At 42.3% G+C, this 25,063-nt stretch overlaps 1 protein-coding gene across 1 annotated transcript in view; it reads right to left on the reverse strand.

The window, feature by feature from the left end:
* LOC139661314 (rho guanine nucleotide exchange factor TIAM1-like) overlaps positions 1 to 25,063 on the reverse strand; it is a 65,691-nt gene that overhangs the window by 16,479 nt on the left and 24,149 nt on the right. The window contains exons 6-17 of the mRNA XM_071539749.1: positions 24,766 to 24,988; positions 23,212 to 23,384; positions 21,605 to 21,829; positions 19,506 to 19,691; positions 16,337 to 16,483; positions 15,849 to 15,923; positions 11,617 to 11,787; positions 9,940 to 10,044; positions 8,811 to 8,892; positions 8,396 to 8,482; positions 6,085 to 6,297; positions 4,316 to 4,449 (exon numbers count right to left, since the gene is read on the reverse strand). Of these exons, the coding sequence (XP_071395850.1) occupies positions 4,316 to 4,449; positions 6,085 to 6,297; positions 8,396 to 8,482; positions 8,811 to 8,892; positions 9,940 to 10,044; positions 11,617 to 11,787; positions 15,849 to 15,923; positions 16,337 to 16,483; positions 19,506 to 19,691; positions 21,605 to 21,829; positions 23,212 to 23,384; positions 24,766 to 24,988 (1,821 nt within the window). The remainder of the gene's footprint in view (positions 1 to 4,315; positions 4,450 to 6,084; positions 6,298 to 8,395; positions 8,483 to 8,810; positions 8,893 to 9,939; positions 10,045 to 11,616; positions 11,788 to 15,848; positions 15,924 to 16,336; positions 16,484 to 19,505; positions 19,692 to 21,604; positions 21,830 to 23,211; positions 23,385 to 24,765; positions 24,989 to 25,063) is intronic.

A 25,063-nucleotide genomic window follows, 5' to 3' on the forward strand; every position in this document is an offset into this window, starting at 1 on the left:
TGAGCTATGACAGAGGGAGGGAGAGAGCGAGAGAGACTTTAATCATTTAATCTGTATGATTAAGTGAGTGGATGATTACATGTCATGACATGAATCTTTATAAATCTATGCATGAGCATTTAGAATTTCGCAACTGACTTTCTCACTGTAGCAAGATCTGCATGCTTCTCCCCTCAACTCTGGAAGGTGTGAGGCTTTCAAGGTGGCACACAATGTAATGTTAGTACCCAGCATTAATATAATGGAACAGAACAGAATATTCAATCTTATGCAATTATTTTAATGTATATATCGTTAGATCAACATATCAAGGAATAAAACCTATAAATTGTTGAATATTGAGTAATTCCATTCAATAGTTTCAATCATACTTGGTTAATTTTGAACCAATTCTGCTCCTAGTTGTATATTCAGTACTAGGAACATTGTTGTTGTTGTTTTGTCAGTCTTCATGAATCAGCGCAGTGCTCCCTCCAGTGGAAGACTGAGAAATGACAGAGGACAGGTAAGGGGAAATAAAATAGCTAGGATAAAGCTGCAAGGGCTGATAGGAACTGAGGATGGGGAAAGAAGGATGAGAAATGAAAACAAGAGGCCTTAGACAGTTCATTTGTAAGGCTATAGGGATGTACAGTACTCGAGTGAATCATCCTCAAGCATAATAGTCAGTGATTGCATATACAGAGGCTCTATGTAATGCATGCATGTAGTTATTTGCCTACAGATACAACTTTCAGCGTCCATCAAAGCAAACTCTCTGATAAAAACAGTAGAAATCACCCCCTCCTCCCCAAAATAATGCACTTCTCATTTCACATGCCCCAAAGCAGAAGTGAAAGACCTCTGTAAATTATAACCAGCCCTCGTCAGTGAGACTGACTATATCTCGGAGAACACTGGCAAATCACTGTCATCTCTATTATCGCTGTTATCCCAAGCAATCACCTTTTTTTTCCCTGTGGTTGGTTTATCATATTAAGGAGGTGGCTCTATCCTTTGTCTATAATAATGAACCTCTCTGTTTCCTCCGGCTAGCCAGACACTCATTTATCTCCACTAAACGATGTGGATCACTGTGGAGAATGAAGTAATTAGAATGTGGGGATAATTAAAATTGTCCCACTTCTCTCCTTCTTCTCTCAGCCTTGCCACAGTGTGACCGGGGGCACTGGGTGAAATGAGGTAAGACACAATCCTCAGCACTTCTCGAAGCCTGTCGGACTGGTTGGGAGAGGGCAAAGAATCAAGAGAAAAGGAGGGGAGAGAGGGAGACAAAAGCGTGATCCACGACAAACAAAAGGGCAACCAAATTTTGGAGAAGAGAGAAAGAGAGGTGCCATGGTTTCGGCAGCTCTCAAGGATTTTGTGGCAAGTTTGGACCGTCTTTGTTGACACAGGAAACGTCCAAGTGCTTAAGGCTCAGGTCAGGGCTCAGAGCCGGGCGGAGGGCTGAGGGGGGGGGAGTTGTTCCAGAGCCAACAGCGGCCTCATGTTTATGATAATAACAGCAGGGGGTAGGGGGGTGGAGGGGGGGGGTGTGGAGGAGTTGGGGAGGGAGGAGGGTAGAGGAGAGAGGGGTGAAAGAGGACAGGAAGTGAGAGGAGAACTGGAAGGACAGGAAAATTAGGGGAAGGGTGGGGGAGAAAGATGGGTGAGAGGAGCAGATGGGGAGGGACGAAGATGAGGAGAGAAAGAACACAAGAAGGCACAGGATGGAGGATGGAGGAGATAAGAGGATGGGGAAGGACAAATAGAGAGAGAAAGGCACTGAGCTGTCCTGTCTGAGGCAGGACACAGACACATAACCTTGTAGCGCTGAATTATGGGGGGTAAACTTGTGAGGCAAAGGGAAATGGAGAGAGAAGGATAGACGGATGACAAGTAGAGAAAAAAGGAGGGCAGACTAAGACAGATGAAGTATAGAGGATGCAGATGACAGCACATGTGAGACTGTGACAGAGGGCGATAGACTGAAAGGAAAGGTGAGATGAAGATGAAGAAGGAGAGTGGGCAATATTACTACACATTATTTGACATGTGGGCCCTACAGGTGTCATACCTCAGACTGTTGGGTGATACAGTATTTCCTCCGCCCCCAACATATGGTATCCATTTTGTGCTGAATGAAGATAACAAAATCTGAGTCTCTACTGAGTCTCTATTGTATACACAGACATAAAGCTACTCCGACATTAGCAGTTAACTGAAATATAACTCAAGTATATGCAAAATAAAGGCACAACTCCACAGAGAGTGCAAAAAGATGAATTTGATCAAATTATGCACAATTTAATTTAAAATTTAATTTAAGAGCAGACTGCATGTAGTATTTTGTGTTTCTCTTCATCACACTGTGGAAGAACTAATGAAGAGCCAAGTGCTTGAACTAGTAATTGTTCTTTAAATATCAGTTAGGAACCATGTAGAGGTTCAAGTAGTTTTTTTATGGGTTCAATAGTTATGGTTTTATATATAGAAGCATTTAGCTGTCAGAGAATCGCTGAATAACTTTTTTTTCCCCCTTTAGTGTACTGAAGAGAGACTAAACCGCACTGGAACAGCCCTATCTCCCCCATCTAGGTGCCCTACCAACCGTATCAGGGAATCCTGTCGTTATTTCTCTCATCTTTTCCCTCCAACCAGTAATGGCACATTGGAGCCACAGAACCAGAACTGTCCCAACAGAGCTGAGTCTAGACTAGAGCCAGCATTGACCTCACTCATTAGTTTTCCCTCTAGACTAAAGCTCACTGACACACATCCAGCGAGAACAGAGCCCCGTCCCTTCCCTTGTCTTTTGTTCATGTCTGGGCTATCGACACAGAGGTAAAAAAAAAATGGTTTCCGGTGGTTACTGGTTATCAGGCATTGCCATGGTAATGGAAGTGACAACCGTATCCAAGGGAGACCGGCTGGCACACGGCGAGTCCCAGCAATCACTGTGCCGACCCTGATCAGACCAGACATAATCTTAATTAGATAGTGATGCTGCTCCCTCGCACTTTCACTCACACAAACACCTGTCTATCTCTATCTCTGTGCGCGTGAGCACACACACACACACACACACACACACTCACATACTGTACACAAACACATCTGTTCAGGTGCTTATCTAGGACTGAGTGTGATGGACAGGTTCACACAACAGCTATCGAACACACTGGTGCACACTGTCATGTAATATATTGTCAGTACTGTAGGTAAATTTAGCCATATCAGATTATGATTTGGGTTATAGTGTTCATCTATCTATGTTATAGATTTAGACAGACTATACTCAACATTGAATTAACTAAATATTATCACATTTAAGACTTGATAACTTACTAAAATGTTACAAAACAATTTCAAGGCAGTAGGGAAGAGCAAAAATTGGGAAAAATCCACAGAAAACAACATTCTGTGGATTATTCCCAATTTTTTTCTTTCCAACTGAATTGACACCCACTTCCAAAGAGCACCAATCCATCCCACACTGAGGACGCATTGCAGCGACTCACCTTCTGTAGTTGCTTGAACAATTTCAAGGCAGTTGTATGCACATGAATGTAAGTTGTTATGAGTGTGTGTGTGTGTGTGTGTGTGTGTGTGTGTGTGTGTGCACGTGTCTGAGCACTTGCCTCAGATCTTCCCGTCCCAAGGCAGCAAATCAAATGACCTTTGTTTAAAAAGGTCACAAGTATCACACGAGAAAAAGCCTCTGAACATCTCCCAACTTTTCACTGGCTATCACTTTCCCCACACACACACACACACCTGACCTGGGTGAGATAATCTTTGGAAGATGATACACAGACCTGCCGGAGCTTTTTTTTTTCATAATCACAAACACATTTATTCTCATACGGCTGAAATTCCAGCATCTCTCTATCACACACACACACGCATAAATACAAACACACACGTCTGGAGTGTGCTGGAGCGTTGGTCACTGATATCCATAATATTATCCTTTTTCTTCTGACAGAACTGAGATCAGAAACAGTGAGAAACAGAGTCCGCTGCCCCTGAAGCCAGAGCAGCTTGACAGCAGGCTGAAAGATGGCAACACAACAATGCAACCAATCAGCCGCTTCAAACATCAGCACCGAGCCACAGGTCATAGACTGAGAAACTGATACCAATGCCATCTGTCTTTGTCTTTTCTCTACAACAATACATCTGACGTGGTGTGCATGGTATTTCATCCTTTGCAGATCTAGATTGTTAATCTTCTACTTTTTGTGTGAGTGTATAAATATCAAAGATGTGCCTGTGTACGCATGTCTGCATGTTTTCACCTGTGCCTGTCTTTGTGCCTTGGCCTCCTTACCTTCTGTCCAGCGTCAGCGCAGGTCTTGTCTTCCAGATGATCTCCGGGGCTCAGCGGGGCCAGTCGAGATCCCTCCTCCAAAGTCTCATCCAGACTCTCCACTGTCAACCCCGACACCTCGTCCAGGATGTCCTCTACAGACGGAAACAGAGAACTTACTGAGGAGCCCATGTGTATATACACTGAATGCACTAAATGTTAAGAGACATCTTCCTGATATGGAGTTGCAGCACCATTTGCGCAATCCACATCAATTGTCTCAAAGGTTAAAAATCTTTCTCCAACTCATCTGCTTTTCTTTATCTATATCTCCTCCTTTGTGATTGGTATAGATTTAATAAGGGAAATCAATAAGGGATAATGGCTTTTACCTGGATTCACCTCATCAGTGTACTTCATGAAAAGAGTTAAGTGTCCCTAATATTTTGTACATTCAGTGCAAATGCATACACACACATTCATTCACCATGCAGACCGACATTTAGGAGTTCACTGGTCTGGACAGAATTAAGACTTTGATCCTTTATAGCACACGTGTTTTGAATATGTAACCCTGTGTACACCTAGCCGCTCCTAAACCATGATATCATCAATAAGACTCCCATCTGGTTGCTGGATCAGTTTAAACTCCCTGTCTGACCCTTTGCGTATGGCATCCTACACGATGACAGCTCCACACTGTTAAAGGATCCACATTAATATTCATACTCTTCTGAGTCCCTGTATAAACAATGCCAGCTTGTCAGCCTGTGCGCTGCAAGCCCCAATTTATAACGAATACAAATGGTGCCCTTGCATGGAGAGAGAGCAGGTCAGAGGAAAGCTGCCGGCTGCCGGCAGGTTGGCTATCAGACAGCATCCATGCATAATTAGTAGATCGCCCTATTCACCCCTGCTTAAAAAGATACATCGCTCATCTGCATTCTCCCTTTCCCCTCTGCACAGAGTTCGGGTTTCAGAGGGTGTATTTACACTACAAGACATAAAAACATGAATAAAAACTAAAAGGGAAAACACAAAAACTGAGCACTGAGCAATTTCTGATCTTGTGATTTAAAGATAAAATGTTTTTTTATTGAAACATTCCACCTATCAAACACCACAGCAAACAACAAATGTATTGCTGGCAAGGTAGAGGAGATATAATAAGCAAGTATGGGTAAACCCCATTGAGTCTGATTTTAGGCTGCAGAAAATCATGAAGAAAGCAGCCCATTCTGGTTTCATAAGTCTGCCACAAAAAAATCCAGTTGGAAAATCTGTTACATAACACCATGAAGCTACTTGGGGTGTGGTTGGATAGTCTGATTCCCATGACATCAAAAGCTGCTAAATTAGTTCAGGCTCCATGTCAAAACTGGACCAAGATCTCAAATGCACCAAAACCAAATTTATTTTCCACTCATGACCCAAGTTATCTAAGTAAGTAAATGGTTGCTGTTGCCTTTCCCTCACCAAACCCTCACCAGTTACATTACACTCTATGACCTTAATCTTAACTTTAACTACAGTTTTTGTCCTTACCTAAACTTAACCAAGTGACTGCAAGTGATTAAAAAAAAAAATTGCCACTAAATATGTCACTAGGGGGCGCTGTTTGTACACATCTTTTCATTGAAACCATGATAACACATTTTCATCAATCATTGTTTAAAAAACAGAAAATAAAAAACAACTGGTCCCATGACATGACCCATGATGTATCCATGAATTTGTTAATGTATCATGCTGTAATCCATGTGAAAAACCACATTCCTAGGAAGCCTCACCTTGGCTTTGGGAGAAGATGTCGGTGGCAGGGTCCTGTTCCCCGTCGGAGCGCCGGGGGGGAAGGGAGCAGAGCAGCCGAGGGTCCAGCTGGGGCAGGGTGCTGATGCTCAAGGTCAACGCTTGGTTAACAAACGCAGCCCTCATATCGTCCATTTGGAGGGCAGACGCAGGTTTACCATTCAGCAACAGGATCTCATCCCCCGCTCTCAAACCTAGAAGAGAATGAATGGAGAAACAAGGAGATGAATCTGCACTTCAGCTGGTTCTGGTGGTTCCTTACATGTCAGCCTACAAAGACTTAATGTGATTTCAGTTTTTGGTAAGACTGCTGTGAGAAACTGCACTTCACTTGGAAAAAAAGAAACACAGACAAGACTGACATACTACAGTAAGAGAGACCTTTATGTGTCAGGTGATCTCCAAACTGCAAAACACCATCCAGCACATTAGCTTTCCTATGGGCCATCAAATCAGAAGGGCTAATGTGTCTAAAAATATCTACAAATGATTTACACAAACATTTCAACAGCTACACTGTGGCTCATCAGACAGGGATGGGCTCTAATCTGTTCCTATACATTAAAAATGCATCCTTCCATCTTCGTTTGCTGGAGGCAAATACTGATCTAACAAGACTGGATAGGTTGAAGAAGGTGGGTGCAATGCTTGTCTTTTCTTGTCCCATCACCATATGTCCATACTACTCCATACAAAACAGAATCCATGGATTATACTGGAACAGAGCTTCAGTTTGACGCTCCTACTCCCCTCCCCTTCACCACCTGTACCCTGCTCTCCTAATTGAGAATTAGCACTCAATCAGCCAACCAATTAGCGGCCAGCGTCATCCAATAAAAGTGATTGGTTGTGACAGCTGTTTTGGAGATCTGACAGCTCTCTCATCTGCCCTCAGTACAGAAACAAGACAAAGGGCTTTGGTACTGTTAACACAGACACACACACATGCACAGACACACACACACACACACACACACACACACACACACACACACACACAAAGGATTGCTTTTTATCCTTGGTTCAGACTTCAATCTAATTTTATACCCTCTAATGGAAATAACAGACATTCTGAAGCTGTGATATGTCTTCTATAAAGCATTGAATACTGTACTACACACACACACACACACACACAGCTACATATACAGGCATGCACACACACATAGGCACACACACTTAAACACACACACACCATGACACACATTTAGCCTTAAGTTATGACCTAGTTGTCTGGGATGTGAAATGTCAGCTGTAGCGTAGAGTCTTTATTGGACAGAGAGAGATAACCCCTCTGGCCATTCCACTGTGTGTAAATGTGTGTGTGTGTGTGTGTGTGTGTGTGTGTGCATGTGTGTGCTTGTGTAGGGGGAAGGGGGAAAGGGAATTACAGTGAAAGAGAGAGAGAGAGAGAGAGAGAGAGAGAGAGAGAGAGAGAGAGAGAGAGAGAGAGACCCTTCGGGGCTCCTTGTCCAGTGCTGGCCTGGTTTCTCCATACACCCTGCAGAAATTACAGCACAATCTCTTTCACTCCCCCATTCATTCTCTCTCTTCATAATCGTGATGTAAATGCATGCACAGGCACACACACACACACACACACACACACACACACACAGACTCATGCAGACACACAGACTCACTAACCTCGCGTCTGACATACCTAATTCTGTGATTCAGCGAAATACAGTATAATATTCCAAATGGACGCCTTGTGTTGTCTGGCTGCCACAAGCTCTTTCTATCTCTACTCCTCCAATAGAGGTAGAAAGTCAGTACAGTCGTATCCTCTGGCTACTGACAGTCTGCTAAGCTAGCAACATTTAGAATGCTAATGCACTGGAGGACGTAATCTCACACTTGAGTAACCTTGGTGTGACTAGGGGCAGAACAGTGGGGCATGTCATTTTCTATACATTAAGGTTGTATCCAAAGAACCGCCGCGTGTTTCTCAACCCTATTACGTCTCTCTGGCTCTCTCTGGATAGGGACCAGTGAAGGGGGGAGATCTCCAGACCCTGTTGTGCAAACAGCAGTCAGACGCAGACAAAGGAATGCTATTTTTTTTCATCTCTGCTATGTCATAAGCCAGCAGGCAGACTCTTCTTCCAAACAAAAGAAATTGCGGCATTTTTTTTTTTTTTTTAGCTAAGTTAGGTTAACTATGCTGAACTGCAATCACGCAAACAGGCTTTACAGAGTGATGTCAGGTCAGGTGTTTCTCAGCTCAGGTGTGTGTGTGTGTTGTTTGTTGAGCAGTAATGTCAGGTAGGTCAGGACAGAAATATGTACCTTTGGCTGAGGCCAGTCCACCTGGTTTCACTTCAGTAATGTGGAGCTGCTGTGTTCCCTCCTCATCTACTACTGCCACAGAAAAACCTATAGAGAGAGAACGGGAGAGAGAGAGAGAGAGAGAGAGAGAGAGAGAAAACAAAAGGTGGATTAAGGATTTGTTTCAACTGATCTTGTCCTTCAAGTCCTTTCTGAAGTATCTGAATATTTACTGCCAATCGAGAAGAAGAGATGACAGCATAACTACTTAACTAATAGACCCAATTAATACAAAATGCAGTCACACTGGGTCATTCCCCTATTGTCATTAACTAGGCATGACTCAATAAAGTCCATTACTAAATCAATTTGATACAGTATTTAAGAGTAACTGAGTCTATCTGGTCTAAATAGGGCTATTCAGAGACCAGCGTACCATATCCGATGGTGCAGGACTCAGCTTTGTCAAACCGGATCACCTTGGTTGTTTTGGGGCAAATCTCAATCTCTTTGTAGAGCTGCGAACACAAGAATATGAGATTTAATTGGTTAAAACGTGTAAGGGCAGCGGTGTTGGCGTATGGTGAAGGTCGAGGTCGTCTCACGGCTCTTAACAAAGGATGGACGGATTCATGTATTATTCAGGCTCCTTAACGGAGCAATTGAGCGTGAAGGTTGTGGGGTCAGAATCCAGGTCAGCTCTGTGAAGTGTGCGTGGGTCTTTAGACAAGGTTTTGACCTCACCGTGTGTGAGAGAGCACAGACACAGCTGTGTGTATGAAGCAACAGACAGGAACAGAAGTCCACAGTGTATAGTGGAGAAATAATAACGTGATATTATAGACTGAGGGAATGAAAGACAGTGAAATGAGTCACTGATCAAAGTGAAAAGATAAAACAGGAGTTGAGGAAAAGGGCGAGTAATACAATGATTGTGCTGTGAGACAGAGTTCAGTGTGCCACCTACAAAGCACTGTCGCAGAGAGAATTGGGTTTTGGGGTTACAGCGGCTGAATGATGTGGACGTGAGGTCTTTTTAAATGAAAGCATTATTGTTTATATGAATAATAAGACACACACACACAAATGGATATAGTTCGCAGTGCACATCATACACTCGGAATGCTACTTTGCATAATTTATAACATATGTTGTAGTGCTTCTTTTGCATCCTGGGAATTTCATATGCATTGCAAATCAAATCTCCAACCAAGTCATAAAACATGCACAAGCTTGCATTCATATCTGCCAAAGATTAATTAATAAACAGGTCAAGACCCCAAGACAAATGCTGCACTGCTGCACCAATAGTGCCTACAATACAACAGAGACCGCTAAAAGGCTAAAAGCATAAGATGACTCAAACAATTAAATAACTGTACTCAACATCTTTAAGTACTTGATATGTCATGAATTATAGTAGTTTCATGGTTCATCATGTGGCTATACTGTGTTTCCACCAAGATTCCAAAATTGGGATTTTCACTCCATTACAGCAGTCTACAGATTATAACAGATTATAAAGGTGGTCTTTGCAGTTTTGCACCCACTGTGTGTTCCCTCACCAGATCAGAGATGTCCTCTTCAGGCTTGGGAACATAGAGGAGCATTTGGTCCTCAACACACATCTTCAGACGCAGGTAGTGGTTGGATGGGTCGATCTTGTGAGCCTGCAGACAATGAGAGAGAGAGAGAGAGAGAGAGAGAGAGGATGAAGAAAAAGACATGTTAAAATAGAGGAGACTGCTAAATTTGACAATGAGTAAACAATGCATTTGTTGTTTTTCTTTCCAAAATAAGATAGACATAACAACCGCATAATTTTACAGATGTGCTCATGTTTTTTTGAGTGGAACAATATGCCAGTCAGTGGAATTCATTGATTTTAACAGCTGCCATGAAACTCTAACCACCTGTTATGTGACCAAAGCTTGTATTCTAATGTAACACATGCATAATATTGTTTTCAATCTACTATAATACTATTCCTTTACCAACGGTACACTCTATAGAGATCTCCCTGACAAAAAGACATGAACGTACATGTATCCAGTCATGTATGTAATCTACATGTATCTACATGTATGAAGCGCATATGCAGGGACCGTGGATTAGGCGCTCCAGTTCCTTGTGACATGTTTGTCACATGTGCACACACACACACACACACACACACACACACACACACACACACACGGATCAGCTTTGTACATGTGTCTCAATAGACCCTTGAACGGAACATATACATATCATTAGGCATCATTATTCTAGTGTGTCTCTGACTGTGACCAATTAGGGAGGGAGGAAGAGAGAGACCAGAGAAAGAGAGAGAGAGAGAGAGAGAGAAAGAGAGATGAAGTGGAAAGAATATTGACGAGGGAGAGCAGGCAGTAATGTGCAGTGTATATAACGAGGAAAGAAAATGAAAGAATCATGGAGACAGATATGGGTGCTGTGGCACTGTGAATCCGAGGGCACAGATGCACGGAGTGTCAAACTAGAGGAGATAATAAACACCGGAGACAGTCTTGCGTAATCATTATGTAGTCTTAGGTTAAACATCCCAGGTATTCTCCTCCAGATACACACAGAGAAGCAGACAAATGCTTTACTAACAGTACAAACCCTCTTAGATCCCCATCCAAATCAAGTATACTTAGATCAATGGTAATCCAAATCTATCCAACAGCAAATGTATTTCTAATCATCCATGTTGTATTTTTGTTATATTTTGTTTGCCTGTGATGAATTTAAAAATCTTGACTTTTACATATTTTTCTGTCTCTGCTGTCAACACGCTGTAAAACGGTAAGATTTAATGAGCTTGTGTAACCACTTCTGGTATTCTAAACTCTCCTAAACTCCTCAGCAGTGTTATGTGTGCAATTTTATGAGCGTAGCTGTTCCTCAAGATTGAATATGTGTTTGACCGGTCTGTTAAAAATGGATTGTCTGTTTGACTGTTTTTGCTGTAACGTTTATGTCTCTGTGTGTGTGTGTGGCTGCGTTAACGCACAATGCTGCTGCGTGCTAAGGAAAGAGAAAAGGGTTGGGCAAACTGTCTCTCACCTTTCACACCAACTCGTGGAACAAGTACATAGTGTTTTTGTCTGTAATTATATCACACACATCTACACACAATTACATCACATTTTCTCACTCGGGTGCGAGGCATGGTATGGCACACACATTTGTACAAAGATGTACTCGTAGGTTGTGAGTAGTTCAGTAGTGTAGTGTACCTTGCAGACAGTGTTTAGGACATCCAGTGCTGTCTCTGCAGGCTGTATGATGGCCAGGACGGGCTGGTCGCTCGGTAGACACACCCAGGAGGGAGTCAGGTAATCAGGAACCCAGATGTCACTGTCCACATTGTGCTGGGGAAGGCTTTTCACCGAGCCCTCCCTCTTACTCTGAAAATACAGGTCACCCACACACACATTCATTCAGCTCTTTCAGTAGCTTTTATGCTCAGTGAAAACAGAAAGCACCAGATAGTAAATTAAATATATCCTAATTATATATTATGATAATAGTATATATATTATAATAATAGATATCATTCTCAATTCTAGTTTGGGTGGTATTAACGGAGGAGGGAGGATACCACTAAAAATACAAATGGGGGAAAGCCTAGAGAAAACCCATTCCCCACCATTGTAACTGCTGAATTTGAACAAATCACGCAATGATCATCCTAATTCATCAATATTTATCTTCTTGCTCTCAAAAGAAATCAGATTTGTTTTGATTGATTAGACTGATACCGTAGACTCTAACAATGGCCTCAAAGCAGCAGGCGATCTGATTACAAAATTGAATTAATGTGTGTCGAGAGCCTCTTGATACAATTGTCTCCCTGTGTGTGTGCTTGTGTCTGCATATATGTGTGTGTGTATGCATAACTATGTGTGCAAACCACGGTCTGTAACCTTTAAGCCTGTCACTCTGACCTCCGACAATCTGGCAGCCATGTCAGCCTCTCCTCCTCTCATTCTGTCTCGCTCGTCTCTTCTGTTCGACCCCGGACTGTCTGTCACTGATACCTTATCTTCTCCTATCAGGTAACAGCATCCAGACGCCCCCGCTTTATTCTTTCATTCCTCTACCTCCCCTTCCCCCCCATTCATCACTGCCGCTCCTTCTGTTGCCCCATCCCTCCATCCCTACATCACTCCATCATCTCCCTGCCCCCCATCTTTCATTCACGCCATACAATCTGCTGACAATTAACAATCTGGCCCGGTGGTCCCTGTTTAAATGAACTTAGACTTGGCTGGTGTGTGTGTGTGTGTGTGTGTGTGTGTGTGTGTGTGTGTGTGTGTGTGAGAGAGAGAGAGAGAGAGAGGGACAGAGAGAAGGCAAACTACATGCAAATGCACATTTTCACATGCACAAACAAAACAGACACACAGATAGAGAAACACACACACACACATTCTCACAGACAGACAGCAGACCGGGGGGCCCATAACTAGTACCTCCCCCAACTCCCTGAACTCCCCAGCCCTCCTCGGCACCATCTGGCACCCCTCCTGGCCCATCCAGGATGCCTCTGCTGGGGGTGGAAGCATCCTGGGCGGCTTGGTAAACTAAAGCCGTGTCTTTTTCGCTCCATCTCTCCCTGTCTCCCTCTTTCGCCGTCAAGTGAGAGTCTCCAAAGCAAACACAGAATCACAAAGCTGGAAAAAGTCCATCAGTTTTGCAGGAATTAATCCTGCGTGGCAAAGTTCATTGAGAGAATTACCAGACTTTGCTACTCAGAGGGTGTTTTGAGTCTTTATGCCTTCTGATGCAGCACTTCAAGCCCTATCTTCCTACCAATTGAAGCGTGTTGCTCCTTATTGCGTTTCTGTACTGTGATCCCATGCTCTGCCAGCTGAAGACGTGTGTGGGTGGACGGAAATCAATCTCCTGTGGTGCTGCTGGGGCCTCCACAGTCAGAGCGGTTCAGAGCTGCAGAGTCTGCTTCTATCTGCAGAGTTCAGACAGAGGGCTGACACTCTGCCTTCCCTCTCTACTGCCTTGCACCAGTGTTCATGAAATATGGACGGGCAGCTGGCCATTTTTGCTTGCCTTTATATTCATGATTCATTGTGCAGCTATAATGTTTCATTTTATCAGTCTTAAATTTACACAGACCCTCAGAACTGCAACTAACTATCAATTAATCTATCAATTATATTTGCTGACCAGTAATAATATTTGTCCCTAACTGAATGACTGACTCCCCATTGTTGACACGTGCATACGCAACTTTCCCATACATACTAGGCTCCTCTATGGTGCACCGCCACAATATCAGCACAAAAAATCAAAAGTTGGTCAATGTATAGAAATTGATCTAAATCGGTCTGTATGTGTCTAATGTGCGCATCACGTCATGTTCGTCATTTAGCGATGAACAGACCAGTAGCTCAATCAGACAGAGTCTCATGTTGTGAAAGCTATAGTGAAACTTAAAATTCCACAATTGGCTCCAAACTCACCTGTGTTAGTTACAGGATTTATAACACTTTTTAATTGGAGATGTGTCAAACTGCTCAACACTCAGAGAGGAGTGCAGTGCAAAGACTTGCATATTACCATTGGATTCCACTGCTGTCACTGTAGGTAAGGACAAGTAATTAATCCTGTTGAAATTTAAATGTTTCAGTTCCGAACAGACAATGTTCCCCAGAGGCTGCATTTGCAGTCCAGCTAGTTTAACTAAAATGTCAAAAGTACCGGCATATGCGCATCACAAGTTAGTCTGACCTTAGTCTGACCAGTCTGACCAGCAGCCAAAAAAACCCAAAGTATTAATTTTATATTGATATGAAATGGAGAAAAGCAGCAAATCTTGGCATTTGTGAAGCTGTAACCAGCAAATGTTTGGTATTTTTACTGATAAATGACTTCAACAATTAATCAATTATCAAAATTAGAATCGATTAATATTCAGTTGATCGACTAATCGCTTAATCGGCTAATTGTTTCAGCACTATACACCCTAAAGAGTTAAGTGTCGTGAATAATTTAGTTTTCTAAAATGTTATTCAATAAGAGGTGAGCATTACATATTTCCAATCATCTCTATTATAAATGGTAGTCATACACTAATGCTGGACACAGATGCTGTGGAACTGCCAGGTCCTTTGGTATCAAATGTATGCATAATTTGTTGAAACATCAGATAGCTAATGCTCAGAACAGATCAAATTTGTCTCAGTGGGATTAGCAGGCAGAAATATCACTCCAGTTGATAGCCTATGATGTTGATAGGGTTGGAATAGCCTGGGGCAATGGAAAAGAAAGAAATGGGAATCTGTCGACATTGATTTGAAAATGGTACTAGACAGACTAAAAAGACAATTGGGAATGAGACTAATGGCATTATCTTTGACTATGATGAAGAATGGCCTGGAGTAAGGAAAAAAGAGAAGGCAGTACTAGAACCAAATAAGTCCTGCAAAGTCCTGTAAAGCGAAGAATGTGTTGACTGATGCAGGGGGAGGAGCAGCTCAAAATGCAACGGACGGCTTGAGAAGATGAGAAAGAAGGTATCTACCACAAATAAACTTAAGAATCATCTGATAGCATTAAAGAAAGAAGAGAATCTGTAGGACAGCGTTTGAAGTTCTATAAGGAAGTCTGTACATTTCTCAAATCGCTCTTCACCGAGGAGAAAAGTGGATGTCTGAAAACATCAAAGCAGGGGCTTGAAAATGACCTCAAAGACACACGCTGATACAGAGAGGCACAGGGATTTTGTGCTTCCACCAGATATCCTACCAGCTGAACAGCCAGCGCACCAAGAGGATCTCAGTTAAGTGAAAAGAGGTGGAAAATGCAGTGATATGTCTTGTTGGCCTTAGGGTCTAATGAAGTCCGCCACCAATTATACAAGTATAAAGGTGCATCAGATGCCCACCAGATGCGATTTTTATGGAGGCTTGTGGGAAAAGAAAACAATCACAAAATATTGGCCCAGAGCAACATGAATTCTGATTCTCTTTAGAGGATGCCAAACTAAGAAAGGGAGGAGTGAGGTGGCTCTGCAGCGCAGGAACTTACTTTTTAGCCTTTAGGGAGTATAAATATATTTGATGGGGTCTTTTTTTAAATTACTTGTATGCTGACTTGCACTTGACGCCTGTCATCACCTTGCTTAGGCTGCAGGAACAACAAAGACCACAATGGAAATGGAAACCAATCCAGGCCTTTTTTGCATTATCCTGAACATGTTTTCTTTGCATGCATATGTGGTTTTCAATTCATCAAAGAAAGAAAGAAAGAAATCTCAAAAGCCATCTTGAAAGTGTCATGGACATAATTCAGCAAAACATCTGTGATAGGAGTTGTTCACCTACACTCAAGCCTTTCCTCTAGCTTCCAAGCAAAATTTCCCACCCCGCATTCATTCACAAGGGATATTTACATCACATCATGTGTTTTGGTAATTTCTGGCTGCTAAAGTTGGCTAAGCTCTTACAGATTTCTCACTGGCGGAGTCCTCAAACATGCGCTCCAAGGGCTTTCTCACTGGCTCCATCCCATCAACAAACACCTGCAAACACACAGAGCACAAAACATTGGCCAATATATCACCTTTATTTATTATGTAGTTATTGCATAAACAACTACAAGGCATTCGGTATTGAACAATTCTCCAACTTGCAAAGCTTCAGCCTCCAAAATGGTTTGTATTTGTTTAGCATTTGTCTTCCGTATGTGAAATAGCACGTATTGTTTAGCAGCTGACTTGGAAGTAGTTTGGTCTGTCTGTCCAGCCAATTTCATCCAAGTCTGTTCATTACTTTTTGCGATATCTTGCTTACAAACAAACAGACACTTTGTTGGCGGAGGTAACTATATCATCATCTTCAAAAGCATCAGTGGCAGCCAGTTTTACCATGATTCATTGCACTTCAAATACTTAAAACTGTGAAGGCAATCAAGGATGTGTGACTGTATATGAACCTGGTTGATGGAGGGATGCCCCTTGGTCTTCCTCTTGGAGGTGGTGTCCAGCCCCCACAGGGAGGAGAAACGACTGCGACGTTTACTGGAGGTGCGAGGCATGGCCTGGTTCCGCCTCCTGATGCTGCTTTCTGTCCGGGCCGCCACCTGCCAGGATGATCAGGGAAAAAGAAAAGTCTAACTGAAAAAGGTGCGGGATCCTAGAATTTTATGCCAGCTTATCCAAAATGTTGTGAGTTTCAGAGAAGTTGATTGCCTCTATTTTACCCCTCCTCCCTTGACCTTTTCACTCCATAGATATTCAACAGTAATACTTCATTTTGATTACACATACTATAAACCCTTGTCACACCCTTGTATATAAAATTCAACCATTTAAAAATTCTTTCATCAGCATCCCTTAATGAACTATACTTATTTTACATCAATGACTTGATACTGTATTAACAAAGCAGGGTTCATATTCCAATATGGCATTGTGCATGTAACTCTCAATATCTATTAATCAGAGGAATTAGTGAATAAAAGATTGGGGATAAGTGTGAGGTACGACATATAACATACCAGCTTTTTTTTTATTTATGTCTTCAAATACTTATCAATTCAAATAGTTTCTGAATAATTTCATAATGTTATGCTTGAGGTAGTTGGTCCATTGACAGCAATTCAGTGGTGAACCGACTCTTGCCATATCTGTGTATTCTCATTATCATTTAATAATAACTTTATTTGTTCAAGTGGGAGACCATATGTTCAACAGCTTTTCATCATTATTGATCAGTTAATGTGTGATAAAGTGATATTTAATTAGCCCCCATAGGGAAACTCTTATTTACTATTATTTATGACTAATCTTGTTATTATTATTATTTATTCTAATTAATTTGTTGGGTCACTATTGGGTTGAATGGGCTAAAAAAAACACTGAGACTATATATACATATATATACTGTGCACTTTCTGATGTGAGTTGAAATGGCTGTCTGTGTTTGTTTTATGGCTCACTGCTTACATGCATATAAATGCACACACATGCATAGTCACACGCACACACATACTAACACACACACACACATTTTTCAGCTTTCCAATACATACTGATGGCATATACTCTAACACTTTCAACCATTCATCTCCTCCGGTGACCTGAACTTGCAAACAGAAACCATTCTTGGCATTTCTGGGTTAATTCACATTAGAGTACTGGGATATGAGCAGCACTGGCTCACTATATGGTATATGGATACACACTTTTACTGTGTACGTATGTATGCGCACACACACACACACACACACACACACACACACGCACGTGCTTGTGTGGGTGTGTGTTAACTAGTCTCCCTCACCAGTCATTGCTCATGAGTCACACACTTCACACATGATAGGTCAAACTGTCCTCAAGACTCTGCTTATGTAAGCTGCATGCAAAAGGCCTTTTAAACATTTTTTTATTACAAATCATCCTTAGGCTGTGGATAATAATAATAAAAATCCTCATGACTAGAAATGAGCTAGAAAGGAAATTTAGAGATGTTCCTTTTGTGAAAAAAATCACTTGAGGGTTTGTGTGAGACACAAATGTAAGAGAGGGATGATAGTTAACTTTTGCCATAGTAGACTATATGAAATGGTTCAGTCTAATGCTAGTGTTTTTGGTTTTAATGATTTTTTACCCAAAGTCTATTATTTTAGCATTTCAAAAATACAGGTCGACTCTGTCCTCAAAAACAATGCGAGTCGGATTTACAATTTGGAGCTGGGATAATTCCTAGCAACATTTGACTGATATAACAATAAAATCCAGAATCTGGGGGGGAAAAAAAGGTAATGTGATTGTGAACACAGAGGGAGTGAAGATGGGAGAAAGCAATAGAGATGGAATGAAGCAGAAGGGGGGAAGGGGGGAAAAGAGAGAAGGTATAGGAAAGAAAATAAGGCAGAGGAGGAGAAAGGGAGAGAGAAAGAGAGAGACACAAAGGAAGAGAGGGTGTAGGCAGAAAAAGAAAGGGGAGGGGGGGGTGACAGTCGGGCAAAAGCGGGAGTAAGAGAGCAGAGACTGTTAAGCCTGTTTGTGGGAAAGTGCCTCGGGGATGGCAGCTTACTAACAGACCTAGTATTGATCCACCAATCACAGAAAAAAAACTATCAAGCTCTGTTTATATTGTCTGTGTGTGTATATGTGTGTGTATGTGTGTGTGTGCATCATACTCTGTATGTCTGCAAGCCTGCCTGTATGTCTGTAGAGATATTTTTTCCACCTTCTTCTCTCCTCTCTGTTCCCTGCTTCCCAGATGGTGCTTGGCATAGTGTGCAGCCTACACACTGGTGGTGCATGCAAACGCAACGCTGGCAGCATGTAGATCATTCCACACATTTTGCCATTTCATTCTGTACATTCTTTCAGGGCTCAAGGTGACAACAAGCGCACGGTGCTGAGCGCTGAGCTAATGACAAGGCTCTTAGCCAGGGGCTAAAACACTCAGCACCAGCAGTGGAGAATGGACTGGCAGAAGGCTTTGTTTTCATAGTGGCTTCCTCTCAGGTATTGACAGACGGTGAGGGAAGAGAATGACCTGAATGTTGTAAGGTGAAAACGGTGTGTGTGTGTGTGTGTGTGTGTGTGTGTGTGTGTGTGTGTGTGTGTGTGTGTGTGTGTGTGACTCTGGTTGTGTCCAAATGTCCTCACAAGGATAGAAAGATGTGGAAAATTGCCCAAAGTGAGGACATTTTTCCCGATACTCACTTATTTGAAGGGCTGGTTTAAATAAGTGAGGTTAGAATTAAGATTAGGTTTAGTTTAGGGTAAGGGTTAAAGTTGTGGTTAGTTTAGGGTTAGGATTTGGGTTTAGGATTAAGTTTAGAATGAGGATTTTTCTTTATTTAATGATTTTTTTCATATGTGTATGTATCTTTGCTGGTCTCGTATGCTGCGTCTTGTTGGATATGACTTGTTTTTTTAATATATGTACAGTATATTAGAAAAGTGCATTGCAAGTTAAGGCATGTAGTGGAGAGCGTTACGGTTAGGGTTAGAGGATAGGGAATGAATATCAAGTATACTGTGGCATTACAAACGTGTGTGTGTGTGTGTGTGTGTGGGTGAGTGGGTGAGTGGGTGAGTGGGTGCGTGGGTGCGTGGATGCGTGGGTGCATGCGTTCCTCATACCAGTGCATGGAAGGAAGAGACAGAGAAGATGCCCAGTCGTCCCATGGCCAGCTTGGTGGGGCGCGAGGCAAAGCCCAGCAGGCGTTTGGGGTTGGGGGGCTCGCCGCCCTGCAGGCTGGCCAGGTAGCACCGACAGCGGAACAGATCCATGTGGAACTGCTCCAGGTTCTGCTCCCACAGGAAGATCTGACAGGGACCAAAAACATCGAGAAGACACACAGAGAGACAGAGAGAGCATGAGGGATGAGTTTGTCATTATGCAACATAAGCAAACTTGGCTGATTAGATCCATGACGATATGGAACCGCCGGCTACAGATTTGGCTCCTGATGAAAGCTGCAAGGATGGAGGGGGAGTGATGAATGCAAAAAAAAGGCTGAAGAAACAAACACATAAGACGAATAATACAGAAATGTTCATTCTGTGTTCAGATGGTTATTTGGTTTTAGCAGGGAGAGTGAGATGTGGGAGTGCTGAGGCTCCTGTGGAGAGGCATTACTCACCAGCACAGCCCCCATCAGTCACTGACCCGCTGTTATGTACAGTATAACAAGGGGTGGGGAGTGGGTGGTGACTGACACACACACACACACACACACACACACACACACACACACACACACACATGCTCAGACACAAACTGGACTTAATTTGCACTGGATCCTGCCCTAACACAATTCGTCACCTTTTTGTTCCAGCACCTTTTTGCAAGGGTCCAGGACTCATGACATGATTCAGTTATACTAAGAAAACCTTGCACCAATAATCAGTTATTCTGTATTGTATTGTGATTTATTGACTGGTCTCAGATACCGATCATAAAACAAGTCGAACATTGATAGAATTGACCAAAAAAGTGATATGATACCCATTCAATATTCAGAGATAAAAGTCAATGATTTTGTTTTGTTTTGTTTTTGTTTAGGGTTAAAAAGTGTTAAATACTGCATAAATACTACAGACACAGTAAAAAAAAATCAATTTCATTAATATTTTTCCCTGTACAGGTAGGTTGTTCTCACACTTTTGATCCAACAATTTTAGTTCTTGACTTACAGCAGCAACAGCAAGAAAAAGCAGTGTTTTCTCAAAAATAATCTCAAACTATTATCATGGAACCCACATTACACGTGGGAATTTGTTTGCATGGTGGAGATTAACATGAACTTCTGGTGCACTTTTTCTCTAATACTGGTTTCTTTGGTCAACCACCAACCAAATGCCACACACACACACACACACACACACACACACACACACACACAAAGCCTTGCTCACAAACCCACATACACATTCTAAATCTTTGTCTGCACAGTTTACATACAATGCCATGTTCACGTTCAGCAACAACTCCAGACCTGCATGAAGTAAGAATAGAAGGAGGGTATGATGTGATATATTCCATAGAAACCGAACAAACCTGATCCATCATCGAATAAGAACTTTGTAAATAGCAATTAAACCGAGCACCGCTTTAACAACCCAGCTGTCACTGATTTCAAAACAGCTATTAAATACAGAAGCATTAGCAAGAGATTTGAGTTTAACCTGCCTGCTAATATATGCATCGCGTGTTTCAACATGTGTTATGAATATACTACATAATGCTGCGCTTGCACGTGTGTATAAATGAGTGACAGTCAGGATATTTGAAAACATCTGTGTGCACACAAGTATTCCCAAAGAACCTTTTGTCTGGATGACGCCACGCAGTTAAGATGATTTAGTGTGGAGATTTCAATCTCAATGTGTGAGAGCTTCAGCGAGTTCAAAGGTCCAAAGATGTGCATCTTGTGTGCATTGGAAAAAACCCGTAGGTGTTTTCACTCAACTGAACTAAAACTCAGCAGTGTGTGCAGCACATGAGAACGCAAAACAGGTTCATATCTGCATCACATGTACATGCCAGTAATTTTTAATAATGTGAATAATGAGTTTCTGTTGCTGTGTCTTTCTCATGTGCCTCTGTCTGTGTTCAAGTGAACCACAATGGAAAGAAGACTTGACTTTTCTGTGTTTTTATCCTGTTATTACTGTATTCTTTTTTTGTTTACTTTCAATATACTTCAGCCCGAGACGTCCCTCAGCTCCCTCCATACCTGCTCCAGGATCGTCTTCCTCTTCTTGGTGTCGGTGACGGTGGACAGCTGCATGTCTCCCATCTTCTTCATCTTCTCGTCCATGTCGATTTTCTGCTCCAGCTTGCGGATCTCCGTGCGGAGCAGGCGCACCGTGTCGTCCCTGTGGTGCTGCCGGGCCAGAGCGGCGGCGCAGGCCGAGTGGATCGCCGTGATCCAGTTCTCCAGTTCGGTCTGGCCCGACGTCTGGCAGGAGAGAGAAGGGGTAATCTGTGACACTTGTGGAGATTTGCATTGGATGTGTGTCAATATATCGAAATTCAATATATCGCAGTACAAAAATGTGACAATAAGTATCGTGGGGCAGAGAAATTAAGCGCGAAATTAAGAGCTCCATTTTATTCTGCTGTAGTAATCACATATGAGACAGCTTGCCCATCACAGTTTCACAAGCCCTACATCGAAATTTGATTATTTGCACTTTAAAATGACATTTAAAAGTCAAGTTGTTTACATTCTACCGACCCAATGCAATTGCTAGAAAGATTTGTGGCTCAGATATCATTCATTCTGCACAAGTAATTCTGCACAGTCATGTTGTCATTGCCCTGGTCTGTTCAGCATAAGCAGTCGTTGAGATAAAAAAAGCCATACAAAAATAAAATACTGGATTGCAATAAGGTCAGATGGGGGAAAAAAAATCCTAACCATTGCAAGGGAAACAATAGCAAACAAAAGAAATGAAGAAAATTGACAGCTAACAAATGATGTGTGAGTCCTATCATAAGCCTCTGTGAGAGGGTGGTCAGTATAATCTCATCATCATTTTACCACTTATCTTCCCTTTCATTGATTGAATGTCACTGCAGACAGCTGCCATGCATATAAATAGACACATTTTAATATTGTACAATGGTCACTGTGGTGGATCACTGTCACAGTGTGACAGTGTGGCCTTTAAACATGTCAGACACAAAATAAACACCCGGACACAAGACTGGCTTATCTCCCACACATGGGTGAATGTCATGTACTCAAACACACACACGCGTGCGCACACACACACACACACACACACACACACACACACAAACCGTCCCTTTCTGAAACACAAGCCAAGAGCTAGGAGGTACTTGCTTTGTGTCTGCATGAATGTGTGTATATAATGTGTAGAATGTGCATGTGTGTGTGTGTGTGTGAGTGTGAGTGTGTGTGTGTGTGTGTGTGTGTGTGTGTGTGTGTGTGTGTGTGTGTGTGTGTGTGTGTGTGTGTGTGTGTGTGTGTGTGTGTGCGTGCGTGTGTGCGTGTCTGTGTTTCTACTTACAAGATAAGATGAGATGAAATTTCTGTGATCCCCGTGGGGAAATTGGGTCTCCTCTTATTTTGGTCTCATTTCAGTCCTCTCTCTCTCTCTCTCTCTCTCTCTCTCTCTCTCTCTCTCTCTCTCTCTCTCTCTCTCTTGCATTTGTGAAGTGATGTTACGGTTGCTTCAGCCAATACTGTATATTGGTGTTGTTGGTTGTCATACAGTATTTTCCCTCCCCCTTGTTTCTAAGAAAGTTGCTCTGTTGCGTCACATGAAACTGCAGTGACTCAGTAAAGACGTTTTAACTGTCAGTCTCTCTCACCTGGAAGAGGAAAGCGTCTCCCACTGAGTTGCTGAGGCAGAAGACAAAGTCTTTCTTGGGATGTTCAGGTACAGCCTGGACGATGCTGTTCTCCACCCACAATGCATGTTTTGGAACGCTGTTGTGGTCGATCCCCGACCGACCATCTGTCTCATACAGGAAGAGAGTGCAGCCTGGAGGAGTCAGGATGAAGAGGAAGAGGAAGAGAGACAGAAAGACATGGAAATTAAATAATTTTACCACTGATGATGTACTAAATGTACTATTTTTTATTTAACCCCCTGGCACTCAAGAGGCCTCAGTCCATTGCTCTAAGTGGTAATTTGTTCTTAATTGAACTTCCTGGTTAAGTAAAGGTTAAATATATTATTAAAGTAAGAACACATTTTCTCTGAGATCAATTGCACAAAAACAAGTGCTTTCAGCGATCCTTTGCAATTATATACAGAATCTACGATGTGATACTAACTACGACTAAAAATGCAGGAAATCTAAATTAAAAAAGTGTCATTTTCACACACTAATGACTGATTTAGTCTGACATTAGCACTTAAGCAAGAGGTGAAAAAACTGGTGGGCCTACATCGATTACAATCAGCCCTAACAGACAAAACAAGGTCTGGAGGAATCTGTTTATATATTTTTTGGCGTATGAGGAGAGGAGGCAGGCAGGAATGCCGCTGCAGATGCCGTATCTTATGCATTTGAACTGGATGAGATCGGATTAGACACGGACGCTGCCGTAAAATTAAATTGTGATGAGGCAGACGAGAGGAAACTTAAGGCCAAACAGAAGAGGGTGAGAGGGGACAGCAGAGGGGAGAATCAAGGGCACAGACCGTGTTGAGACTGATGTGATTACAGAGTCTAGCAGAACAGACAGTCAGACTGAACAGGTGTGAAGGATGTTGCATCTGAAGAGGCTGCATGATTATGGCTTGAATGACCTTCTTGATTATTTTGCCTATTATGATCACAATAATAATGAGTATTGGTCTCAATTAGTTTGGTAAAAAAGGAGAGACTTGTACAGTGTTACTGTTGTAGATGCTATGGAGATGCTGCAGCACCCTTGGCCTTCATGCACTCATTGTACTGGATTTTGTGATGATTGTTGCAGTGATTAAATTCATGTGTTGTATTACTTTGAGGAGCAGCAACAGCTCTAAGGCAAAGGTTGCAGAGTATCTGTGGCTTTTTTACCTCATGTAGTTCATAACCAAAAAAATTATATGTTTTTGACTACTAAAGCAACTTCACGGATTTGCCTCTTTATCATTAGTGGGCAAAGAAAATAAAAGTTCACACATGGTCAAATTCTATGATTATGAATTGTAAAAATAAAAAATTGCAAACGCATTATACACAGTTAATTGTGCAAGTGACATACCTCCTGGCAAATTTATGTTAACCCATGTTAACATCTACAATTTAAGCATCTTAACAGTAGACCACATAGATAATATTGCTGATTGATCCTCACTGCCTAGAGTGAGTCACATGATAGGCCATGGGGTTTTGCACTGTGTCTCAGTATGGGAGTCTATGAAGCACCTTTCAGAGAGACCCAGTAGTGTTTCCACTTGCGCCTCGTGGCAGGCTCCACTTTCTTGTTCTTCTTATGAACCAAGAAGTTCTTCACAGCCAGAGCTCCCGCCTTCCTGACCGTGCCTTGGGCACAGCCAATCAGAGTGTCCGATGGATAAGCTGTGCTTAGAGTCCCGCTGCTCTGCTCGTCACTCACAGCAGACCCCGCCTCCTCTGTGAAGTCCCGCCCCTGATGCGTCTGAAAGAGAGAGTAATGGAAAAATGGAGGGATGAGTGACACAGTGGATCTATCCTCTATTTTAAC

Source organism: Centroberyx affinis, unplaced genomic scaffold, assembly GCF_046629955.1.
Source record: "Centroberyx affinis isolate AG114_WGS23_722 - 3 ecotype Tasmania unplaced genomic scaffold, CSIRO-AGI_Caff_v1 ptg003508l_1, whole genome shotgun sequence".
Lineage (NCBI taxonomy): Eukaryota > Metazoa > Chordata > Actinopteri > Beryciformes > Berycidae > Centroberyx > Centroberyx affinis.